Below are 24,088 nucleotides of genomic sequence, written 5' to 3' on the forward strand. Positions count from 1 at the left end.
GGATTCTTCCTCTTTCTCAGAATAATCACCTGAGAGGGCATAAATTCAAATTGAGGAAAGACAGATGTAGGATAGATGTGTGGAAATTTGCCTTTAGCCAGCGGGTAGTTGGTTGGTGGAACAGACTTCCATCCCTTGTTGTGGAAGTTGATAGCCTAAATAAATTTAAGGCTCAGCTGGACAGGTATTTCGAACGAACGGAGGGATGAAGTGGAAGTTTTTTTTTTTTTTTTTCCTAGCTGATGCTGCATAAGCTTGTTTTCTTGCATCATATGCCTCTACTAATGCTAATGCTAATTAATCAGTCCAAACTAGAGTTTGAATAGGCTAAGAGTAGAAAACTTGCTTCTTGCACTAATGGTAGCCGAGCATTCTGGTCTCTTTCCAAAGCTATTGGCCACAACTTTTGCCCATCTCTGCTCCCACCTCTGTCAAAACCAGATGGTCCTGTGTCACTTCAGCCAAGAATAAAGCTGACCTGCTAGCATCCAATTTTTCTTTCGTCTCATCTATTGATGATCTTGGTAAAACACTTCCCATCATTCCCATTCCAAACACTCTCCATTTAATGCTTCCTGTGGTCTCCGTTAAAAGGATACTGACGAATCTTGATGCTAAGAAAGCTCCTGATAGTATTTCTCCTCTTTTTCTTAAAACCTGTGCTCCTGAACTTACTCATGTTCTGTGCCACCTTTTTTCACTTTCTTATTCCAAATGTGTTTTTCCGTCTGCTTGGAAATTTGCTCATATCTAACCAGTTCCTAAAAAGGGTGACAAATCCCTCCCATCCAATTATCATCACATTGCAATTACTTCTACTCTTTCTAAAGTAATGGAAAAATCAATTAACCGCCAACTCTTAAAGTACATAGAAACCTTCTGTCTGATCAACGATCGCCAGTATGGGTTCCTTCAGTGTCGATCCACTGGTGATAAAATCTGGATTATGTTACCCATTTATGGAAAAATTCAATGGAAAAGTTTGGTGAAACACAAGCAGTTGCTCTTGACATCTGAAAGACTTTCGATCATGTTTGGCATAAAAGTCTTCTAAACAAGCTTCCATCTTTTGGTTTGCCCAATTTTTTTTTGTAATTGGTTATCCAGTTTTCTCTCTGATTGCTCACTGAGGGTAATGGTAGATGGCTCTCTGTCTTCTAACTTCTCCTCTAATGCTGGTGTCCCCCAAGGTTCAGTACTTTCCCCCCACTCTTTTTGTCTTGTATATTAATGACCTTCTTCCTTTGACTGGAAATCCTATCCATAGTTTTGCCGATGATAGCACATTGCATTCCACTTTCCATTTTGAGAAACCTTGCCCTGCTTGATCAGCTTCAACGTCTCAAATATGTGCTACCAATTCCTTAAATGCTGATCTCCATGTAATCCTCCAGTGGGGCAAAGACAACTTAGTTGATTTCAATCCTTCTAAAACTCAGTCTTGTCTTATATCTCGCAAAAAGGATTCTTCTGCTCCTATGCTTATCTTTGGTGACACTCCGATTTCTAGGCAAAATGATATATATCACTTGGCACAAGCACATTACAAATATTGCTTCCTCTGCATCTAAAAACCTTGGTTTTCTCTTTCGCTCTCGGTGTTACATTTCTTCCAAACAACTGTTCACTCTTTACAAATCACAAATCTGTCCTACCATGGAATATTATTCCCACATCTGGGGTGGTGCTCCCAAAACCTCTCTAGGCTTCTTGATTCCGTGCAGAAGAGAGCAGTTAAGTTAATTAATGATTCATCTCTAACAGAGTGTCTCCACTCACTGTCTCATAGACGTACTGTTTCTGCTGCATGCCTTTTCTACAGATACTTCCATGGGTGCTGTTCTTCTGAATTGGCTTCTATAATTTCCGCTCTCTCTTTCAAAACAGCCCGAACACGTGCAGCCACCTGCCAACTTCCATTTACTGTCTAACTTCAAATTCACAGAATCAACTTTTCATCTTCCTCGTTTATTCATTCAATTACCGTTTTTTTGGAAGAACCTTCCTTCATATGTATTTCCTGAAAATTACAGTCTACAGAAGTTCAAGTCCAATGTCAACAAATATCTTCTTTCGTCTTCTCAACCTCCAACCCAAGCATGGTACTAAGTACTATAGTTCTAATACCTCTCGTGTTTAGAGTTTACATAAAAAACTATTTTCTACTCTTAGCCTGTTCAAAATCTAGTTTGGACTGGTTAATAACTGCTTTTCAATTGTTGCGAGCTTTTGTGTAGGCAGAAAATGAACCTGAAGAATAGTTATTTTTGGTTTTTAGGCGCATTAGCAACTAAGGCCATATAGCTCCGGGAATATGCGGTGGTCATTCCTGACCTTTCCACATCCTCTGTATTTGGTGGTGATGGGCTCGAACCCCGGTCTAATCAAGAAGCGTGTGCTATGCACTGCTGCTCCTTCCCACCTAGCTATGGAGATGCCACAACCGAAGAATTGGAAACAAGCGAATTACGATATGCAACATTCTTCTCTTGCACAGCCTTAGCACATTTATTAGAAAACCAAGGTTTAGATAAAGGAAGAGATTTTAAAGTGGAGTGTGTAATAAAGGATTCCATTCCTACAAAAATAATTTCACTCACACGATCTGAGCACACGTTGACATCAGAAGTTTTGGAACAGTAATCCGACCAAGGAAAAGATGAAAAGAAATCTCGCAAGCCATCCCATTTTGCATTCTTGTAATATCAACAAAAACGAGGTTGGGAATAGCCATGAGATAAAGACTCCATTGGAGAAGAGACAATCACCAAGTTGTGATCTGAAGTGCCTAAAGGACCACTCACTTCAACCGTGTACTTAAAAGGGTTGTTGTAGTTGTTAGTTGGTTTTTAGGAGCATTAGCAACTAAGGCCATATTGCTCCGGGGATATGCGGTGGTCATTTCCTGACCTTTCCGCATCCTCCGTAATTGGTGGCTCATAGGCTCGAACTCCGGACTAATCAAGAAGCATATGCTACGCACTGCTGCTCCTGCCCACCTGGCTACAGAGGCACCAAGGGTTGTTTGTGAGAAAAAGATCAAGCGTGTTGGCTGTATGGTTAGGATTGTCTGGTATTCTTGTAGGTAAATGAAAAATCTGTGCAAGGTAATTAGTAATTGCAAAAGCCTCAGCATCTCGACCAGCTGATTCGGTGTGACTATAAAACGGAAGCCAGCTGGAGTTGTGAAAATTAAAATCACCAAGGAAAATTACCACACTCTTAGGAAAGTTGGACTAGAGAAAGTCAAGTTGCAAAGAGAGGAAGTCGAAGAGCTCCAAGCGATTAGTGGAGTTGGGAGAACGGTAGAGAGACAACAGATGAATTTTATACAATGAGGTAGAGAAATTTTAAGCCAGGGAAGATCAAAAAGAGGAGATTCCAAATTACCAAGTCTCTGACAGGGAACAACGAACATATGCTCAAGTAACACCTTTGAGGCGAAAGGAATCATACAGCGAATAGTTTGGGCAACCGAGATTTTGTCAGAAAAAGTACATGGGGTTTGGCACACTGCAAGTGGAAATGGACATCATTGTGATTATAACTGAGACCATGTATATGGCTTCCATAGGCGAGTGGTCAGAGCAGGAGTGCAGTAGCACACGCTCTTTGAATAGACTGGGGTTTCAGCCCCTGACTGCTGAATACGGTCGATCTGCCAACTTGCATTGGACCAGTGTGGCAGATTATGGTCCATTTCCCTCAGCATGAATTGTTGAGGAGGCTTCCATCCTGCAGTGGGTTGATAATGGCTGCACTTTACCTTTTTATTTTATATTTGTGAAATGAACTAAGAAGTGTTTGGGAGGTTCAGATCATTTCGCAGATAAGCTTACTCTATTAGTTTGACAATTCATGGTGTATTCAATAGTAGAAAAAAGTGTGTGTGGGGGGGGGGGGACATGCTGTATGAAATAATGAAATTTTTGGATAGGGCGTACACAGTATGAATATACCCAGATCCTTGACATAACGTGGTCTCGACAATGCCCCCCCCCTGCATACACACTACTTGGACTCCCTCTGGTCACTATATGGCAGAGTAGAGGTAGCAAGATTATACACTAGTTGATCTGGAAGCCTTCTAAAAAGATACCAATAGGTTCGATCTGGTGTACTGACTAGCAGCTTGCCTGCGAATACAGTTTTAGAGCTGTACCCACGAAATGTAAGGAAGATTGGATCAATTAGATCACCTTGCAGATGCCTGGCCTCCAGATGCCAATTTGCAAAACTGAAGCATTTCTTGGTAAGGGCATCCCCTTTGTTTGCCTCACCAATCTCATTGCCCTTCTCTATACAGTAGCTCCTTCCAGTAGCTCTACATCCTTCCTAAAATGAGGCCTTCAGACTCATACTAAAGATGTGGCCTGACCATAGCCTTATACAATGGTATAATCATCTACTTATCCTTGATAGCAAAATTCTTGAATATCATTGACAAAACCAAATGAGCATTACTTAGCATTAACATTAGAATTAGTAGATGCAGACAATGCGAGAAAGCAAGCTTATGCAGCATCAGCCAAAAAAAAACTCCGATTTCACCCCGCCATTCGTTCCAAATACCTGTCCAGCTTAACTTTAAATTTATTTAGGCTATCAACTTCAACAACAAAAGATAGAAGTCTGTTCCACCAATCAACTACCCGCTGGCTAAAGGCAAACTTTCGCACATCTATCTTTCCTTAATTTGAATTTATGCCCTCAAATCATTCGAGGCTTTATACACCTCAATTAGATCACCTCACAGGTGCCTAGTCTCCAAACTCTGTAATCTGCAAAACTTAAGCCTTTCTTCATAAGACCAACCCTTTGTTCAATTCACTAATCTTGTGACCCTTCTCTGTACTCGTTCAAACAGCTCTACATCTTTCTTAAAATGAGGCCTCCAGACCTGTATATAGTACTCAAGGTGTGGCCTGACCATCGCCTTATACAAGGGGATAATCAACTCCTTATCCCTGCTAGAAAAATTCCTGTATATCATTGATAAGACACTATGAGCTACTTTTGCAGATTGTCCGCACTGATCAGAAAACTTCATATCTGCCTGCACAATTACCCCCAGGTCCTTTTTGTTCTCTACAAAATGTCAATGTAGTACCACACAGTTGATACTTTATTATGGGGTAACTGCTTGCCATATGTAGTACTTTACATTTGTCAATGTTAAACTTCATTTGCCACCTCCCAGCCCATCTGCTCAACTTTTCTAGACCCTGTTGCAGCAGCATATTGTCATTAGTGTCATTACCAACCCTGCCAACTTTCGTATCGTCTGCAACCTTGGACATTAAGCCTGATATACCATCATCAATACCATTTATAAATAAAGAAAACAACAATGGACTGAACCCTGAAGGACTCCACTAATGACATTAGTCCACGAAGAGCAGTTTCCATTGATTACCACTATCTGTCTTCTCACACTGAACCATCCTGTTTTCCATAGCAGCAATTTGTCTCCAATGCCGCACTGCTCCAATTTGAACAGCAGTCTTCCATGTGCAACAGTATCAAAAGTCTATCTAAGATCCAAATATATGATATCAAAGTTATTCTCTGCATGCAGTTGCTTTGTGATCACATCATATTATCCAATCAAATTGGTCAGACAAGACTTCCCCTTAACAAACTCATGCTGTGTCCAAGCTATAACTGAAGTCTTGTATAGATGATCCTGCAGTGCTTCTTTAACCAGTGCCTCCATTAATTTCCCCGGAACAGAAGTTAAACTAACAGGTCTATAATTACTTTTGTTGCCCTTTGATCCTCCTTTGTGAATTGGGGTCACATTTGCACATCTCCAGCCCATGGGTATCTCCCTTGAATCCAAGGAAGCTCTCATATTTATGGCTAAGTGTTTGTTTACTTCCTTTGCTGCCTCCTTTAATATTTCTCTGGATAGATCCCATCTACCCCAGGTGCCTTTCTTATGTTTATCTTCAATAATTTCTCCTCCACTTTCCTCTCAGTTATTATAAAATCATCTGGCTCACTGCCAGAGTTTAGTTCACATCTGGCATTCCCCTCTCTGAATAACTCCTCATGTGTGAATGTAGATGCAAATTACTCATTTAGTTAATTAGTTGAGCAGGATCATCAACAGTTGAACCACTGATATCCAGTGGACCAATCTGATTCATCCCCTTCCTTCTAGAGTTTACACAGGTAAACTCTTTGCTGTTCTTCTTTGCACCTTTCGCCAAAGATTTCTCATTATCTGCTTTTGCTTGCCTAACTTCCTTTGTGACTCGGTTACAGATCAGCTTATATCTATCGCAGGCTTTCCATGTCACCCATTAATTTATATGTATCCCATACATTTTTCTTCTCTGCCACATATCTCATTAGTTCACCTGACATCCATTTAAGCCTAAACCTTGAACAATATTTCTTAGTTGGTGGGTAAAGACTAGTAGCTTCCAAGATTAATTCTTTGAATGCTTCTCATTTTGAATTTGCTGTTGGTAACACTATCAGTTGGTCGCACTGTATAGAATTTAAATACTAACTCAGACCTCCATAGTCACCTTTACGAAAGCAAAAACCCTACCCTTTACCCTTGATGGTAGTTACCTCATTGAGTAAATCCCACTTCGGCACACTGTGATCACTGACACCTAGTGGTTCCTTTATCTTCAGATTCTTAATGCATAAGGAATCACTGCTGATAATCAGATCAAGAGTATTACTCCCTTTAGTTGCCTCCCGAACATGCTGATGTAGAAAATAATCCTCCAATAAATCCACAAAAGCCTTGCTAGTGTGTGTGACCAACCCCCAAATTCCAGTCAATATCTGGGAAATTAAAATCCCCCAATATAAGTCTCACTGGCTCACTCTATTTCCCTGTACAGTTTTTTATTATACTGATCAGAGTCATTAGGCCTATAACACACTCCTACTCTCAATTTTGATTTCCCAGTCGGAAGAAAGAATCCGCCGTAGTGTCCGTGAAAACGCGCTAATTGCTTCAAAAATTTGCTCTGCAACTCGTGATGTTAAATTAGAAAAAATGGAAAAAGCTTTAAATCTGTGGATAGAAGACCGAACTCAAAATAAAATTCCATTAAGTTCAATCATCAATCGTGAAAAGGCAAAACTCCTTTATCAACACTTTAGCGAAGCTGGTGATAGCACTGGTGGGATAAGTTTTTTAGCTAGCAAAGGCGCTGGTTTGAAAGATTTGTTTGAAATTTCTAATAAATATTACATTTAATATTAAATTGTTTCTTATTTTCATTTCAATGCCATATGCTTGCATTTAACTTTGTACTGTCTATGTACATAGTCATATTATGAAGGTACATATAATACATACATAGACAAAATTTTAGACTAGTTTTTCTTATATATTTCATACTTTGGAACGGAACCCCTTTATTACTATGGGAGCCATAACTCAGTATTCGCGTTTTCTGTATTCGCGGCATTTCTCAGGAACGTAACCCCCGCGAATAGCGGAGGTTTACTGTATTTGCAAAATGACCGATTTTTTTTCTTTGAGATCTTTAGCCATTGCCGAAAATTGATATTTATATGCAGAAATACTACTAATCATATCACTACATTTTTATTTTTTTCTTGTAATTCCAAATTCAGATCACTTAATTTATTGATAAAATCGGCCAAAAAAGCCAGAGATCACATAACCAGTCCATACCTTGTAGCTGCTGACAATCATCTCCCCTTTGATCAATAAATTTTTTTAATTTCATTCAGCAAATTTCGAAATCTCTGTAGAAACTTACTCCAACTCAGCCACCTCACATCTGTATGTAATATCAGATCTGGTTCATTTATATCGAGTTGCATTTGAAAAGTTTCCTTTGAAGAGATTGTCCTCTAATGGAATTCACGATTTTGAAAGCTATGTCCATAACACTTTTAGTATTTAATCTTTTGCTGGCTAACACTTCTTGGTGGATGATACAGTGGTAACTCAAAAAATCTGGGAATTCATCATCCTTTTGGCACAATGCGATGCATTAAGCCCCCCCTCCTGGCACTCAACAGTCTAGCACTCTCTCTGTTGAGTGTTTAATTGCGCTTTGGCGCTTCAGCTTTTAAAGATAGAACCAGGTCCGGCTCCACGTGCCAGGGATGGGCATCATATTGCAGTTGAAGAGTTCAGCTGCTTTCTGATGGCAAAGTGACCTGACATAAACAACATACTACACTCACAAACATCTCTCTTATATTTACTTTTATTCTTTCCTATTCAAAATTTCTTGTTTATACACTTAACTTAGCTTAGATTATGAACTTAACTTAACTTAAAAATTTTTTTTTTTTTTTTTGTTTTTTTTTGACTTTACTTCTCTTTTCAAAAATATGTTTTGTCTTCTTATTTCTTAGCTATCTTTTTATTTATCAGGTCCACTTTACAGATTTTCTGTTTTAAATGATTTAGGTGGAGATGGGCATTTGCCTGGGAACCACCCTGAACCAGTACACACACACACACACCCTCATTGCTTTAGCTCCATCTGTTGTTATTGATATAAACTTAAATACTGGTAATTAAATTTTTTCAATAGGTATATGACCTGTAGTTCTTTCTTTTAACGAAACCATACCCAGCAGTTCTTCTCTAGTGGCAGAATCATCGAAAACCATACGATGAAAAACGAGAAATTGAGCTGTATCACTGACATCTGTAGATTCATCCAGTTGTAAAGAAAATGACACACAATTAGCAATATCAGCACACAATTGTTCGCTCACATTTTTACTATTTTCGATGCGTCGCATCATAGTATTTCGAGATAATTACAGATCTTGAAGAGCACTTTTAATTTCATTTTTCTTCTTAACATTTTTTAAGAATCTGTTATTCCTAAAAATGCATCTTTGATGAATTGACCATCAGAAAATGATTTGCATGTTTTTGTGGGAAGATGACTCACTTTAAATGATGCTACAGTTACTGCTTTAAACTGTAAATTAGGTGTCACGAAGAAATTTTGTTACGCGAATAATCCGGATTTAAGTTCTTTTAATTTATTTTTTCTAAGGTCACTATTAGGTGGAAAATCTGATTGGTATTTACCATGGAGTGTTGAAGTGCCTTTCTAAATTTCCTTTTTTGGGTACGGCCACAGAAGCATTGCAAATCAAACAACAACGTGTTTCTTTTATCATTACAAAAAAGAATTCTAGTTCCCACTCTTGATGAAAATGATACGTTTTACTCTTATTCGTAGTATTCATTTTAAATCAAAGGGTAGTAAATTAACATATAAGTACTGCCCACTTATTAATATAAAGTAAGCTAAATAAGAATTTGACATATACACTACTCTCCACAACGTAACTGCGTGAATTTTCACAAGAGAAGTCTAGTGGCTGCACGGCGACAACACATGGTTCAACAGATTTGTAATAAGCGTATGCAGTGGGGGGAGGAATAATAATAACATTTAGATTTTGACTAATCTATTTTTTATATATATTTAAAATTTGTCGTGATCCACAGAAATTAAAGACGCAATCGACTAGTTGACCACTCCTGAACTAGGGAAAAGAATATTCTAGACCTCATCATAACCCATGAACCAGATGATATAATAGGGCTGACAGTACAGTTACCAGTAGTAGGAAGTGATCACAGAATTCTACAGTGGACGATTAAAAGAGAGAGAGAGAGAGAGAGCAGTAGTTAAAGGCAAAAGAATGGGTTATAATTTCAGGAAAGGAAATTACAATGGCTTAAGGTGCTACAAAGCCTCTCTTAACTGGGTAGAAGATATTGCACAGAGAGCAAATACAATTGAATTAGGGTATACCTTTAAAACATTAATCACAGAAGCCTTGAATGCTTATATACCATTAAGAAAAAAATACTCCACGAGGAAGATTCCAAGTTGGATGAACAAGGAAGTTGCCAGATTACTTCAGCAGAAAAGAGGGCATGGAAAAGTTAGAGCAATAAAAAGTACTGAAGCCTATAACAGCTACAAATTGACCTGTAATAGTACCACAGAAAAGGTAAGGCTGGCAAAGGGAGATTATGAGAAATCCCAGGTAAAGAGTGGGGATAAGGAATTCTTCACATTAGCATTAGTAGAGGCATATGATGCAAGAAAGCAAGCTTATGCAGCATCAGCCAAAAAAAAACCCTTCCACTTCACCCCTCCGTTTGTTCGAAATACCTGTCCAGCTGAGCCTTAAATTTATTTAGGCTATCAACTTCCACAACAAGGGATGGAAGTCTGTTCCAACAACCAACTACCCACTGGCTAAAGGCAAATTTCCGCACATCTATCCTACATCTGTCTTTCCTCAATTTGAATTTATGCCCTCTTAGGTGATTATTCTGAGCAAGAGGCAGTATCCCACCAGCATTGAGCATGCTCAAACCATTCAAGGGTTTGTACACCTCTATCAGATGACCTCGCCAGTGCCTAGTCTCCAGACACTGTAATTTGCAAAACTTAAGCCTTTCTTCGTAAGAGCAACCCTTTGTTCCATTCACTAACCTTGTTGCCCTTCTCTGTACTCGTTCCAGCATCTCTACATCGTTCTTGAAATGAGGCCTCCAGACCTGTATACAGTACTCAAAGTGCGGCCTGACCATTGCCTTATACAAGGGAATAATCACCTCCCTATCCCTGCTAGAAAAATTCCTGTATATCATTGATAAGACACCATGAACTACTCTTGCAGCCCGTCTGCACTGCTCAGAGAACTTCATATCTGCCTGCACAATTACCCCCAGGTCCTTTTCATTCTCTACCACTGTCAGTGTAGTACCACAGAGTTAATACGTTGCTCTGGGGTTGCTGTTTCCCATATGTAGTACTTTACATTTGTAAATGTTAAACTTCATTTGCCACCTCTCAGCCCATCTGCTCAACCTTTCCAGATCCTGTTGCAGCAGCATAGCGACAGTAGTTCCTTAATAACCCTGCAAACCTTTGTATCGTCTGCAAACTTGGACATTAAGCTTGATATACCGTCATCAATATTATTTATAAATACAGAAAACAACAATGGACCCAACACTGAACCCTGAGGGCCTCCACTAATAACATTAGTCCACGATGAGCAGTGTCCGTTAATTACCACTCTCTGTCTTCTGCCATTCAACCATCCCTTTATCCATAGCAACAATTTGCCACCAATGCCACACTACTCCAATTTGTGCAGCAGTCTTCCATGTGCAACAGTATCAAAAGCCTTTCTAAGATCCAAATATATAATATCAAAGTTATTCCCTGCATCCAATTCTTTTGTGACTACATCATAGTATCCAATCAAATTGGTCAGGCAAGACCTTCCCTTAACAAAACCATGCTGTGTCTGAGCTATAACTGAATTCTTGTCAAGATGATCCTGCAGTGCTTCTTTAACCAGTGCTTCCATTAATTTTCCTGGAACGGAAGTTAAACTCACAGGTCTATAATTACTTGTGTCAGCCTCTGATCCTTCTTTGTGAATTGGGGTTACATTAGCACATCTCCAGTGTGTGGGTACCTCCCCTGAGTCCAAGGAAGCTCTCATAATTATGGCTAAGGGTTTGCTTACTTCCTTTGCTGCCTCCTTTAATATAACTGGATAGATCCCATCCACCCCAGGTGCCTTTCTTGTATTTATCTTCAACAATTTCTCCTCCACTTTACTCTCAATTATTACAAGATCATCTAGCTCACTGCCAGTGTTTACTTCATCTATGGTATTCCCCTTCCTGAATAACTCCTCATGTGTGAATGTAGATGCAAAATATTGATTTAGTTTGTTAGCTACCTGAGCAGGATCATGAACAGTTGAACCATCGATATCAAAATACATATATAAGTTCAAAGAAGAGAAGGACAAACCAGATCGGATCCTTATGTAATGGACGTGGGATAGTATTAGAAACTCCAGGCGAAGATGCAGATGAACTCAACAGTTACTCTGCATATACATTAACAGAAAAAACCCTTTGTGTCAATGAGAAATTATGCTAGTGAAAATGAAAAAATTGTAATTAATGATGTTGAAATTTCACATGTTTATTTAATGAAAAAAACATTTGAGCTTACAGGCCAGTAAGGCTCCTGGGGTTAATGGCATATACCCTGTAATCTTAAGGGAGGCAGCAAGCGAGTGCACTGAACCATTGAGGCTAATTATGAGAGCATCACTGGACTTGGGAGTGACTCCGTTGGATTGGAAAAGTGCCAATATATCTCCAATACGTAAGGGCGGTTCTAAGAAATTAACAGATGGTCAGTCTAACTTTAGTAGTAAGGAAAATCATGGAGACAATGATCAAGGATGGAATTCAGGATCATTTAGATAGAAATGGAATTCTGAAGGAGACTCATCATGTGGTTTTAACTAATCTCGTTAGCTATTTTGACAGGGCCACTCAAGAGGGAATTTAGGGAATAATTTCAACATAGTTTAGATTTCAGCAAAGCATTTGACTCAGTCCCACATGAGCGGTTACTTTATAAGCTGGAGGAGGTTGGAATCACAGGGAAAATCCTTAGATGGATAGTGGGATGGCTCCAGGGCAGGAGGCAGAGGGTTATGATAAATGGTTATTCCTCAGATTGGGTTGATGTAAGAAGTGGGGTTCCCCAAGGATCAGTATTAGGACCACTGTTGTTTTTGATTTTCATAAATGACATCGATGACTGGATAGAGGGCATGATGTCTAAATTTGTAGAGATTTGTAAAGATTGGTAAAGTAGTAAAGATTATAAATTTGTAAAGATTGGTAGAGTAGTTAATGATCACTGCCAAGCAGAGCTTCTTCAGAGTGACCTAGATAGACTTCAGGGATGGTCAGAAAAATGGCAGCTACGCTTTAATCCAGAAGTGTAAGGTATTGCACCTGGGGAACAGTAACGCCAAAATAACTTGTATACTTGGTGGAGTTGAACTAAAGCTAGCAGTGGAGGAAACGGACTTAAGCATTACAATACAGTCAGACATGAAGTTTCGCGAGCACTGTAGACTGGTTGCAAGGAAGGCCCATGGTGTCCTATCGATGATTTATCGAACAATTGCTAGTTGAGATAAGGATGTCATACTCCCATTATATAAGGCTATTGTTAAACCATATCTGGAATACTGTGTTCAACTATGGAGACTGCACATAAAGAAAGACATTGTTCAAAGGTTCCAAAGATAGGTATCTTGCGTGGTGAGATTGGCAAAAGGGCATCCATATGAGGAAAGACTTTGAATTGTCGGTTGCAAAGCTTGGAAACTAGGACCTTAGAGGAGATTTGATTGAGGTGTTTAAGGCTCTGAGAGGCATAAGTAAAATGAATGAGGACAAAATTTTCCCGGTTATAAATGATTGGCCATAATTTCAAGTTACTGGGGAAGATCTTTAGACTGAATTGCAGGAAGTTTTATTTTAGCCAGCAAGTTATAAATCACTGTAATATATTACCTACATGGGTAGTAGAGGCTAACGGTTTGGGGAAATTCAAAGGTGAGTTGGATAATTACCGATGGGAGGAGGGAAACACATAGGTTGCCTATTTCTTTTTCTCTTATTAATTATATATATTTTTAAATTTCTTCTTATTAGTATTATTTTTATTTATTATTTTTATTTTTTTATTTTTAATTTATTTTATTAATTTAATTAATTAATTTTGTTTATTAAATTCATTTTAATTTTTACATAAGCTTCCTCGCACCATATGGCCATTGCTAATACTAATGTATTTTACTTGTTTTATGATGATTCCCAACAATCTTGAAATCCCCAACATCTTGCTTCAAAGGCTGCTACATGTTCTAATAGAAACAGTTCAAGAACTGCAGCTATTGTTAGTCTATTAGTCTGTGTGTGTATTCCCAAGCTAACAATTTTCTGACCCACCCATCACTGCTTCAATAGCATCAGCAAATATTTTTGTACCCTTTCTATTTAAACGTATCCCATCCTGGTAGTAGTCTCTCCTTGTTAACAGCCACAGACCATGCTGAGAAAAATTCTACCCCCATGAGGCTTGCACAATCTCTCCAGGACCGAAGTGATTGACAAGGATTTCATCATGTACTCCCTCCTATCAAGTCTGGGCAGAATTAGACACTTTCAAATTTAACTCTAACTCACAACTTTTTCTCAGCATTGCCACATTTTCACTTATCTCACCAACCCTGAAGTCTATGCAAGTAATTCTAGTGTTGTTTCATGGTGATCATTAACCATTAGACACCTACAATAATGTCTTTTAAGAAAAGTAGAAAAGGAAGCAGTTTCGGCATTGTTCCAAATTCTAACCCTAGCCCATTCTGAAGAGCAACAATTTAGTACAGCCCTTTGTCCCCTGTCGCACAGCTATCCTTTAATCAGTCTATGGGTTGTGCTCATTACTGCAGAAAATTGTTGTCCCTTACTCTGCGAAGCACATAATAGAGTTCTACAAAGCTAAATTACTATTCCTAAAATTCTAAATGCAAAATTATTTTTACTACGTCATTTAATTCCAATAAAAAAGAAGAAAAAATATGCTGCAGTGTAGCTTGTTGTTTCCATAAAATGTGAATGAAAATTGAAATTTATAATAGAACTTCAGATAAAAATAATTGAAATGGTTGGAAATATAGGGGGAAACCTTTAAAATTAAACCACTAAAATTAAAAATATGTAAGGCTTCAAAATTTGTCTACATTACGGGAAGATCCACAATTAATTTTAATAAAACAGTACTAAGAAGAGAATCATAGTTAAATTAAACTATTGTCTAGGGATACCACTACAACAAAACCATCAATTTATTATTTATTTATATCTTATTATTAATAATTTTTATTTATTAAATCAGATATGTACCTGCACTAAAGAGAGTCAAGTAAATATTGAATAACTATTAAATAACATTCACTTCTGAATGAATACAGTAAATTTTAACCTTATTGTCAATATACTTTCACCACTTAAAAAACTCTTAAAGATGAATTTTTCTTTACAATATTATAAAAGATGTGTGTATGTATAGACAATTAAGTTAGTTAGCTAGCTAGTTATTTGGTTTTTAGGAGCATTAGCAACTAAGGCCATACTGCTCCATAGACAATTAAAAACACTTCCATCACATTACTATTAATATTATTGAGGTGTTTAAGAGGCATATGACGCAAGAAAGCAAGCTTATATAGCATCAGCCAAAAAAAAGATCAATAAATAAAATCCCTTCACACTGTATCCATCCATTCGCTCCAAATGTTTGTCTACTTCTGCCTTGAACTTATTTAAGTTGTTGACCTCCACTATAACAGATAGAAATTTTTCAAACTATTAACCACCAACTGGCTAAAAGCAAATTTCCACACATCTATTCTACACTTGTCTTTCCTCAATTTCAATTTATGTCCCCTGAGGTGAGTAGTGTTCTGAGCAAGAGGAAAATTCCATCAGCATTGAGCTTGCTCAAACAATTCAAGGCCTTATACACCTCAATTAGATCACCTCACAGGTGCTCAGTCTCCAGACGCTGCAATTTGCAGAACTTAACCCTCTCTTTGTAACAGCAACCCTTCGTTCCACTCACCAATCTTGCTGCCCTTCTCTATACTCATTCCAGCGGCTCTACATCCTTCCTCAAATGAAGCCTCCAGACCTGTATGCAGTACTCAGGGTTTGGTCGGACTATTGCCCTACACACGGGGCCTATCACCTCCTTATCCCTGCTGGCAAAATTCTTGTATATCATTTACAAGATACCATGAGATACTCTTATAGACTGTCTGCACTGCTCAGAAATATCTGACTGCACAATTACCTCCAGATCCTTTTCATTCTCCACTACCCTGAGTGTAATACCACCAGTTGGTACATTACTCTGGGGTTACTGCTACCCATATGCACTACTTTACATTTGTCAATGTTAAACTTCAGTTGCCACCTCTCAGCCCGTCTGCTCAATTTTTCCAGATCCGTTGCAGTAGCATAATGTCATTAACAACCCTGTCAATCTTTGTATCATTTGCAAACTTGGACATTAAGCCTGATATACCTTCATCAACATCATTGATAAATATACAAAACAACAATGGGCTCAACACCAAACCCATGGGGACTCCACTAATAATATTATTCTACGAAGAGCAGTGTCCATTGATTACCACTCTCTGTTCTCTCCCAGTCAACCATCCATTTATCCATTGCAGCAACTTGCTCTTAATGCTATACTGCTCCAATTTGTACAGTAGCCTTCAATGTGCAACAGTAACAGAAGCTTTCCTAAAATCCAAGTATATGATACCAAAATTATTTTTTGCATCCAGTTCCTTTGTGACCACATCATGATATCCAAACAAATTTGTCAGACAAGACTTCCCCTTAACAAACCCACACTGGGTCTGAACTATAACTGCAGCCACTATGTGTAAGTAAATATGATCTCAGGAGTGTTTCATTATAAGTTTGGACTATTTTTGATTGCCTAACCATTTCTGAAATTTGGCAACATTTTTAAACTATGTTTATCAATTAGAGTTAATAAACAAATACATAATTTTACAATGTGTAAATTGGCATAAGATGTTCACTGAAATGTAATCATCTCAATATACAGTTAACCCAGCAGCGATGCTGTCAGACAACTAACACGCTATACAGTTAACCCAAATAGTTCAGGCTACATTTCAGGTAAAACCACCTTTAGGTCTAATAAAGTGCTGATGCAGAAATTATTAGTAATACAGTATTAGTGGTGGCAAATAAAAGAAAGCAAGCTTATATAACATTGAGAAGAACAACAACAAAATAAAAAGCTTCCCTTATCGCCAGTCCTTCCAGTCTTAAAAGCTTGTCTAGTTCTTTGAATTTATTCAAACTACCATTTCTACAACATCAGATGGCAGTTTGTTCCAACAATCAACTACCCTCTGGCTGATGGAAAATTCCACACCTCTATCCTACAACCATACTTCCTTAATCACAATTTATTGCCCCTTGTGTGTAGTCTGAGCAAGATGAAGGATGCCATCAGCATTGGGCTTATTCAATTCATTCATAGCATCATTAAACACCTCAATCATATCTCTTTGCCAGTGCCTAGTTTCCAATGCTGAAATTTGTAAACTTGAAGCCTTTCTTTGTAAGACTGTAAGAGCACCATTTTGTTCTTCTCACTAATCTTATTGCTCTTCTCTGCACCTGTTTCAACAGATCCACATCCATCTTAAAATGAGTCTTCCAGGCTTGTATGCAGCACTGCAGGTGTGGCCTGACCACTGCCTTCTACAACAGGAGAATCACCTCCTTATCCCCTTTGGAACATTCCCGTATATCATTGACAAAAGCCTCACAGGCTGTACTAACAGCCTGTTTGCACCACTCAGAGAACTGCACAATTACCTCCCCATTCTTTTCCATTCTCTACTACCCTAAGTGTTGTACCACACAGTTGGTATATTAATCTGGGATTACTGTTACCCATGCAGATCTTGCATTTGTTGATGTTAAACTTCAGCTGTAGCATTTTAAAAATTTATGTATTAATTTTAATTATGTTTATTAAGTGAAACAATTTTAGTTTACTAAAAAATTCCATCCTCTACATGTACCAAAAAAAAAAAATATATATCCACAGTTTCCTTTTTTAAAATCGGCTGGATAAAATTAATCGCAAAGGAATAAAATATATTTCTCTAATAGTGGGCACCTTTTTAAATAATTCTTACCTGGATGGTGCTGCTACTTCCATTAGTATCAGATTTTATATCCATGATTAGTAAATATTACGTATATTAATATAATACCCGCAAAACCCGACGATTATAGCTAACGTACACTAGGCATAATAATGTATAAGAAGAAATATCATCGTCTCGCAAAACAAAATATCTGAATTATTTCTTTATATAGTACACACAAACACACAGAACAAGTTCGTAACTTATAAATAAAATACATGACAGCTCACAGATGCGATACACTGCGTCGTACCATAACAACGCTAATGCGAATAGGGTGCCACCACACATCTGCAAGTGTGCAACGGAAACTTCAACCAAAAGAGGTTCAATATATGATGAGATGCAGCTGCTAGTGAACGTTTTTTAATTAACATCAGTAGTGTATTCGGAACGACGTTCCGGTACTGTTTTCTAAATGTCATAACAGAAAATCATTAAATTTATACACCAAATATTATGAAACAATGGCATAATGAAAGTGGAGGGAGAAATATCTATTTTATCCATTGCTACTAAAAATATATATTAATAGTAATCTTTAAAATTAATAGATTTCTTTAAAAATTTATTTTAAAACAAAAATATAAATTTCGCAATGAAACTTGAATGTCTCTTAGTAAAGTACAATGTGTTAGATAAAGAGATCTAACGAAAGACATATACTGTGATGCGTGCCACCTCTGCATTTTGATTCGCCATGAGCTAAACGCTAGAACTGGTTATTCTATGAACCGTGGGTCCGAAGTCTGATTTAGTTACTGTACAATCAATGTGCAGTTATCATACACCACGGGCTCACATCTGGTGAATATGGGTTTGGCACACCCAGGATCCTCAGGTGAATATCATCATTCTTCTCTTTCTTGGTTATTCCTCTCTCTCTCTCTCTCTCTCTCTCTCTCTCTCTCTCTCTCTCTAGTCTCTCCTGTTAACAGGAGAGACTGCTTCTACAGGGATGGGATACACTTAAATAGAAAAAAGGTGAAGAATATATGCTGATGCTATCGTGGAATTGTAATGTGGGGCGGAAAACAGATAGCTTGGGGGATACAAAGACTAATAGATTAACAGTAGCCACTGGCAGACGTCAAAGTGATTCTTGCACTGCTTCTATTGGAATGAGCAGCAACCTAGAAAACAAGGTGCAGGATATTTCAGAGACTGCTGGGAATCATGGGGGTACAAGTAAACACATGGGTTGTGTTAGAGTAGCTACGAATAGGAACAGGTGCATGTATACCAATTGCAGAGAAGAAAAATGCATGGGATACTTACAAATTAACTCATGACACAGAAGCCTATGATAGATACAAGTTGATATGCAACCAAGTTACAAAGGAGGTTAGGCAGGCGAAGGCAGATTACGAGAAATCCTTGGCAAGGGATGCAAAGAAAAACAGCAAAGAGTTCTTTACTTATGTAAACTCTAGAAGGAAGGGGATGAATCAGATTGGTCCACTTGATATTGATGGGTGAACTGATGATGATCATGCTCAAGTAGCTAACACACTAAATGAATATTTTGCATCGACATTCACACATGAGGAGTTATTCAGCGAGGGGAATGCCAGAGGCGTATTCAACTCTAGCAGTAAGCTACAGAATCTTGAAATAACTGGGAGTAAAGTGGAGGAGAAACTGTTGAAGATAAACACAAGAAAGGCACCCACCTGGAGTGGATGGGATCTATCCAGTTATATTAAAGGAGGCAGCAAAGGAAGTAAGCAAACCCTTAACCATAATTATGAGAGCGTCCTTGGACTCAGGGGAGGTACCCATAGACTGGAGATGTGCAAATGTGACCCCAATTCACAAAGGAGGATCAAAGGCTGACACAAGTAATTATACACCTGTGAGCTTAACTTCTGTTCCAGGAAAGTTAATGGAGGCACTGGTTAAAGAAGCACTGCAGGATCATTTAGACAAGACTTCAGTTATAGCTCGGACACAGCATGATTTTGTTAAGGGGAAGTCTTGCCTGACCAATTTGATTGGTTATTATGATTCTGTCACAAAAGAACTGGATGCAGGGAATAGCTTTGATATTATATACTTGGATCTTAGAAAGGCTTTTGATACTGTTGCACATGGAAGACTGCTACACAAATTGGAGCAGTGTGACATTGGAGGCAAATTGCTGCTATGGATAAAGGGGTGGTTGAGGGGGAGAAGACAGAGAGTGGTAATCAATGGACACTACTCATCGTGGACTAATGTTATTAGTGGAGTCCCTCAGGGCTCAGTGTTGGGTCCATTATTGTTTTCTGTATTTATAAATGATATTGATGATGGTATATCAAGCTTAATGTCCAAGTTTGCAGACGATACAAAGGTTGGCAGGGTTGTCAAGGACATTACTGACCCTATGCTGCTGCAACAGGATCTGGAAAGGTTGAGCAGATGGGCTGAGAGGTGGCAAATGAAGTTTAACATTGACAAATGTAAAGTACTACACATGGGAAACAGCAACCCCAGAGCAACGTATCAACTCTGGTACTACACTGACAGTGGTAGAGAATGAAAGGGACTTGGGGGTGGTTGTGCAGGCAGATATGAAGTTCTCTGAGCAGTGCAGACGGGCTGCAAGAGTAGCTCATGGAGTATTGTCAATGATATACAGGAATTTTTCCAGCAGGGATAAGGAGGTGATTATTCCCTTGTATAAGGCAATGGTCAGGCCACACCTGGAGTACTGTATACAGGTCTGGAGGCCTCATTTCAAGAAGGATGTAGAGCTGCTGGAACGAGTACAGAGAAGGGCAACAAGATTAGTGAATGGAACAAAGGGGTGCTCTTACGAAGAAAGGCTTAAGTTTTGCAAATTACAGTGTCTGGAGACTAGGCACCAGCGAGGTGATCTGATAGAGGTGTAAAAAGCCTTGAATGGTTTGAGCATGCCCAATGCTGATGGGATTCTTCCTCTAGCTCAGAATAATCACCTGAGAGGGCATAAATTGAAATTGAGGAGAGACAGATGTAGGATAGACGTGCGGGAATTTGCCTTTAGCCAGCGGGTGGTTGGTTGGTGGAACAGACTTCCATCCCTTATAGTGGAGGTTGATAGCCTAAATAAGTTTAAGGCTCAGCTGGACAGGTATTTTGAACGAACAGAGGGGTGAAGTGGAAGTGGTTTTTTTTTTTTTTTTTTTGGCTGATGCTGCATAAGCTTGCTTTCTTGCATCAAATGCCTCTACTAATGCTAATGCTAATGCTAATGCTAGGAGTTTGGTAAATAAATTTGATGAATTGGAAGTATTGCTCACAACGTCAAAGACAGATATTGTTGGGATATCAGAGACGTGGTGTCACACAGATATAAGGAAGAGAGAACTGGAATTTGGGGTTTTAAATGTGTACAGAAAGGATAGACAGGATAGGAAGGCAGGAGGGATTATGCTATTAGTTAAGAAACACATAAAATCCAAGGAAGTGAAGACAGTTGACATCGCTGGACAGTGCAGTGTCGAGTCAGTTTAGTGTGACATAAGCATTGGGAGATCAAAATTGAGAGTAGGAGTGTGCTATAGGTCTAATGACTCTGATGAGTATAATAAGAAACTGTACAGAAAAATACAGTGGGCCAGTAAACCAGAGTCTTATAATTGGTGATTTTAATTCCCAGATATTGCTGGAATTTGTGAGTTGGTCACTTACACACTAGAAAGGCTTTTGTGGATTTATTGGATGATTGTTTTCTACATCAGCATGTTCGGGAGGAACTAGAGGGAGTAATACTCTTGATCTGATTATCAGCAGTGATCCTTCATGCATTAAGAATCTGCAAATAAAGGAAGCACTAGGTGGCAGTGATCACAGTGTGCTGAAGTGGGATTTACTCAAAGAGGTAACTACCATAAGGGTAATGGGTTTTTTGCTTTTCATAAAGGCAACTACAATGGTTTGAGACAGTATTTAAATTCTATACAGTAGGACCCACTGATGACCGTTACCAACAGCAAATTCAAAATGGGAAGCATTCAAAGAACTTATCTTGGAAGCTACTAGGCTTCACATACCAACTATGAAATATTGTTCAAGTTTAGGCCTAATTGGATGTCTGATGAACTAATGAGACATATGGCAGAAAGAAAAAATGTATGGGATACATATAAATTAAGGGGTGACATGGAAGCTTATGATGGATATAAACTGGTCTGTAACAGAGTCACAAAGAAGATTAGGCAGGCAAAGGCAGATTACGACAAATCTTTCGCAAAGGATTTGCTGTTTTTCTTTGGCAAAGAAAACAGCAAAGAGTTCTTTACTTTTGTAAACTCTAGAAGGAAGAGGATGAATCAGTTTGGTCCACTTCATATCGATGGGTCAACTGTTGATGATCCTGCTCAGGTAGGTAACAAACTAAATGAATATTTTGCATCGACATTCACAAATGAGGAGTTATTCAGTGAGGGGAATGCCAGAGGTGTATTCAACTCTGGCAGTAAGCTAGATAATCTTGTAATAACTGAGAGCAAAGTGGAGGAGAAATTGTTGAAGATAAACACAAGAAAGGCACCTGTGATGGATGGGATCTATCCAGTTATATTAAAGGAGGCAGCAAAGAAGTAAGCAAACACTTAGACATAATTATGAGGGCTTCCCTGGACTCAGGGGATATACCCATAGACTGGAGATGTGCAAATGTTACACCAATTCACAAAGGAGGATCAAAGGCTGACACAAGTAATTATAGACCTGTGAGTTTAACTTCTGTTTCAGGAAAATTAATGGAGGCACTGGTTAAAGAAGCACTGCAGGATCATCTAGACAAGACTTCAGTTATAGCACGGACACAGCATGGTTTTGTTAAGGGAACTTCTTGCCTGACCAATTTGATTGGTCACTATAATGCAGTCACAAAAGAAATGGATGCAGGGAATAACTTTGATATTATATATTTGGATCTTAGAAAGGCTTTTGATACTGTTGTACATGGAAGTCTGCTGCACAAATTGGAGCAGTGTGGCATTGGAGGCAATTTGCTGCTATGGATAAAGGGATGGTTGAGGGGGAGAAGACAGAGAATGATAACCAATGGGCCTGCTCATCGTGGACTAATGTTATTAGGGGAGTCCCCAGGGTTCAATGTACGGTCCATTATTATTTTCTGTATTTATAAATGATATTGATGATGGTATATCAAGCTTAATGTCCAAGTTTGCAGACGATACAAAGGTTGGCAGGGTTGTTAAGGACACTACTGATGCAATGCTGCTGCAACAGGATCTGGAAAGGTTGAGCAGATGGGCTGAGACGTGGCAAATGAAGTTTAAAATTGACAAATGTAAAGTACTACATATGGGAAACAGCAACCCCAGAGCAACGTATCAACTCTGTTCTACTACGCTGAGAGTGGTAGAGAATGAAAAGGACCTGGGTGCAATTGTGCAGGCAGATATGAAGTTCTCTGATCAGTGCTGACGGGCTACAGGAGTAGCTCATGGTGTGTTGTCAATGATATACAGGAATTTTTCTATCAGGGACAAGGAGGTGATTGTTCCCTTTTATAATGTAATATTCAGGCCACACCTTGAGTACTGTATACAGGTCTGGAGGCCTCATTTCAAGAAGGACGTAGAGCTGCTGGAAAGAGTACAGAGATGGGCAACAAGATTAGTGAATGGAACAAAGGGTTTCTTGAGGTGTATAAAGCCTTGAATGGCTTGAGCATCCTCAATGCCGATGGGATTCCTCCTCTTGCTCAGAATAATCACCTGAGAGGACCTAAATTCAGATTGAGGAAAGACAGATGTAGGATATATATGCGGTAATTTGCCTTTAGCCAGCGGGTAGTTTGTTGGCGGAACAGACTTCCATCCCTTGTTGTGGAAGTTGATAGTCTTAATAAATTTATGTGTCAGCTGGACAGGTATTTCGAACGAACGCAGGGGTGAAATGGAAGTGGTTTTTTTTTTGGCTGGTGCTGCATAAGTTTGCTTTCTTGCATCATATGCCTCTACTAATGCTAATGCCAATGCTCTCTCTCTCTCTCTCTCTCTCTCTCTTTCTCTCTCTCTCTCTCTCTCTCTCTCTCTCTCTCTCACTCTCTCTCTCTCAGGGTAACTTGGGTATTGGCTGATGCAGCATAAGCCTCTAGCTTCCTTGCACCATATGAATAATAATAATAGGGGCGTGATTGCCGAGAGGTTAAAACAATGAACTGCCAGCCTGATGGACCAGGGTTCGAATCTCGCATTGGCAGAAAAGGGAACGCGGCTCTATTATGCTGGGAGACGGATATAATAATAATATTAAATGATTAAAAAAAAAAAAAAACATTGCGAAAGTTATCCCATTGGACTTAACTTCCCCAAGGTGGGAGTGATGGCTGCGGCAGATAGTGGCGCCATCTGGTGCCAATCGCGAGATCTAAATAAAATAAATAAACCACTGGATAGGAGCCGAAGCTAAACAAGTC

At 38.8% G+C, this 24,088-nt stretch overlaps 1 protein-coding gene across 1 annotated transcript in view; it reads right to left on the reverse strand.

The window, feature by feature from the left end:
* Nucleotides 1–17,735, reverse strand: part of LOC150080280 (uncharacterized) — a 328,384-nt gene extending 310,649 nt beyond the window's left edge. The window contains exon 1 of the mRNA XM_090380675.1: nt 17,656–17,735. Coding sequence (XP_090236801.1) covers nt 17,656–17,700 — 45 coding nt within the window. The 5' untranslated portion in view covers nt 17,701–17,735. The remainder of the gene's footprint in view (nt 1–17,655) is intronic.
* Nucleotides 17,736–24,088: the final 6,353 nt, after the last annotated feature.

This window comes from Mastigoproctus giganteus, chromosome 9 (assembly GCF_048544385.1).
Source record: "Mastigoproctus giganteus isolate SK-2022 chromosome 9, ASM4854438v1, whole genome shotgun sequence".
NCBI classification, from domain to species: Eukaryota; Metazoa; Arthropoda; class Arachnida; order Uropygi; family Thelyphonidae; genus Mastigoproctus; species Mastigoproctus giganteus.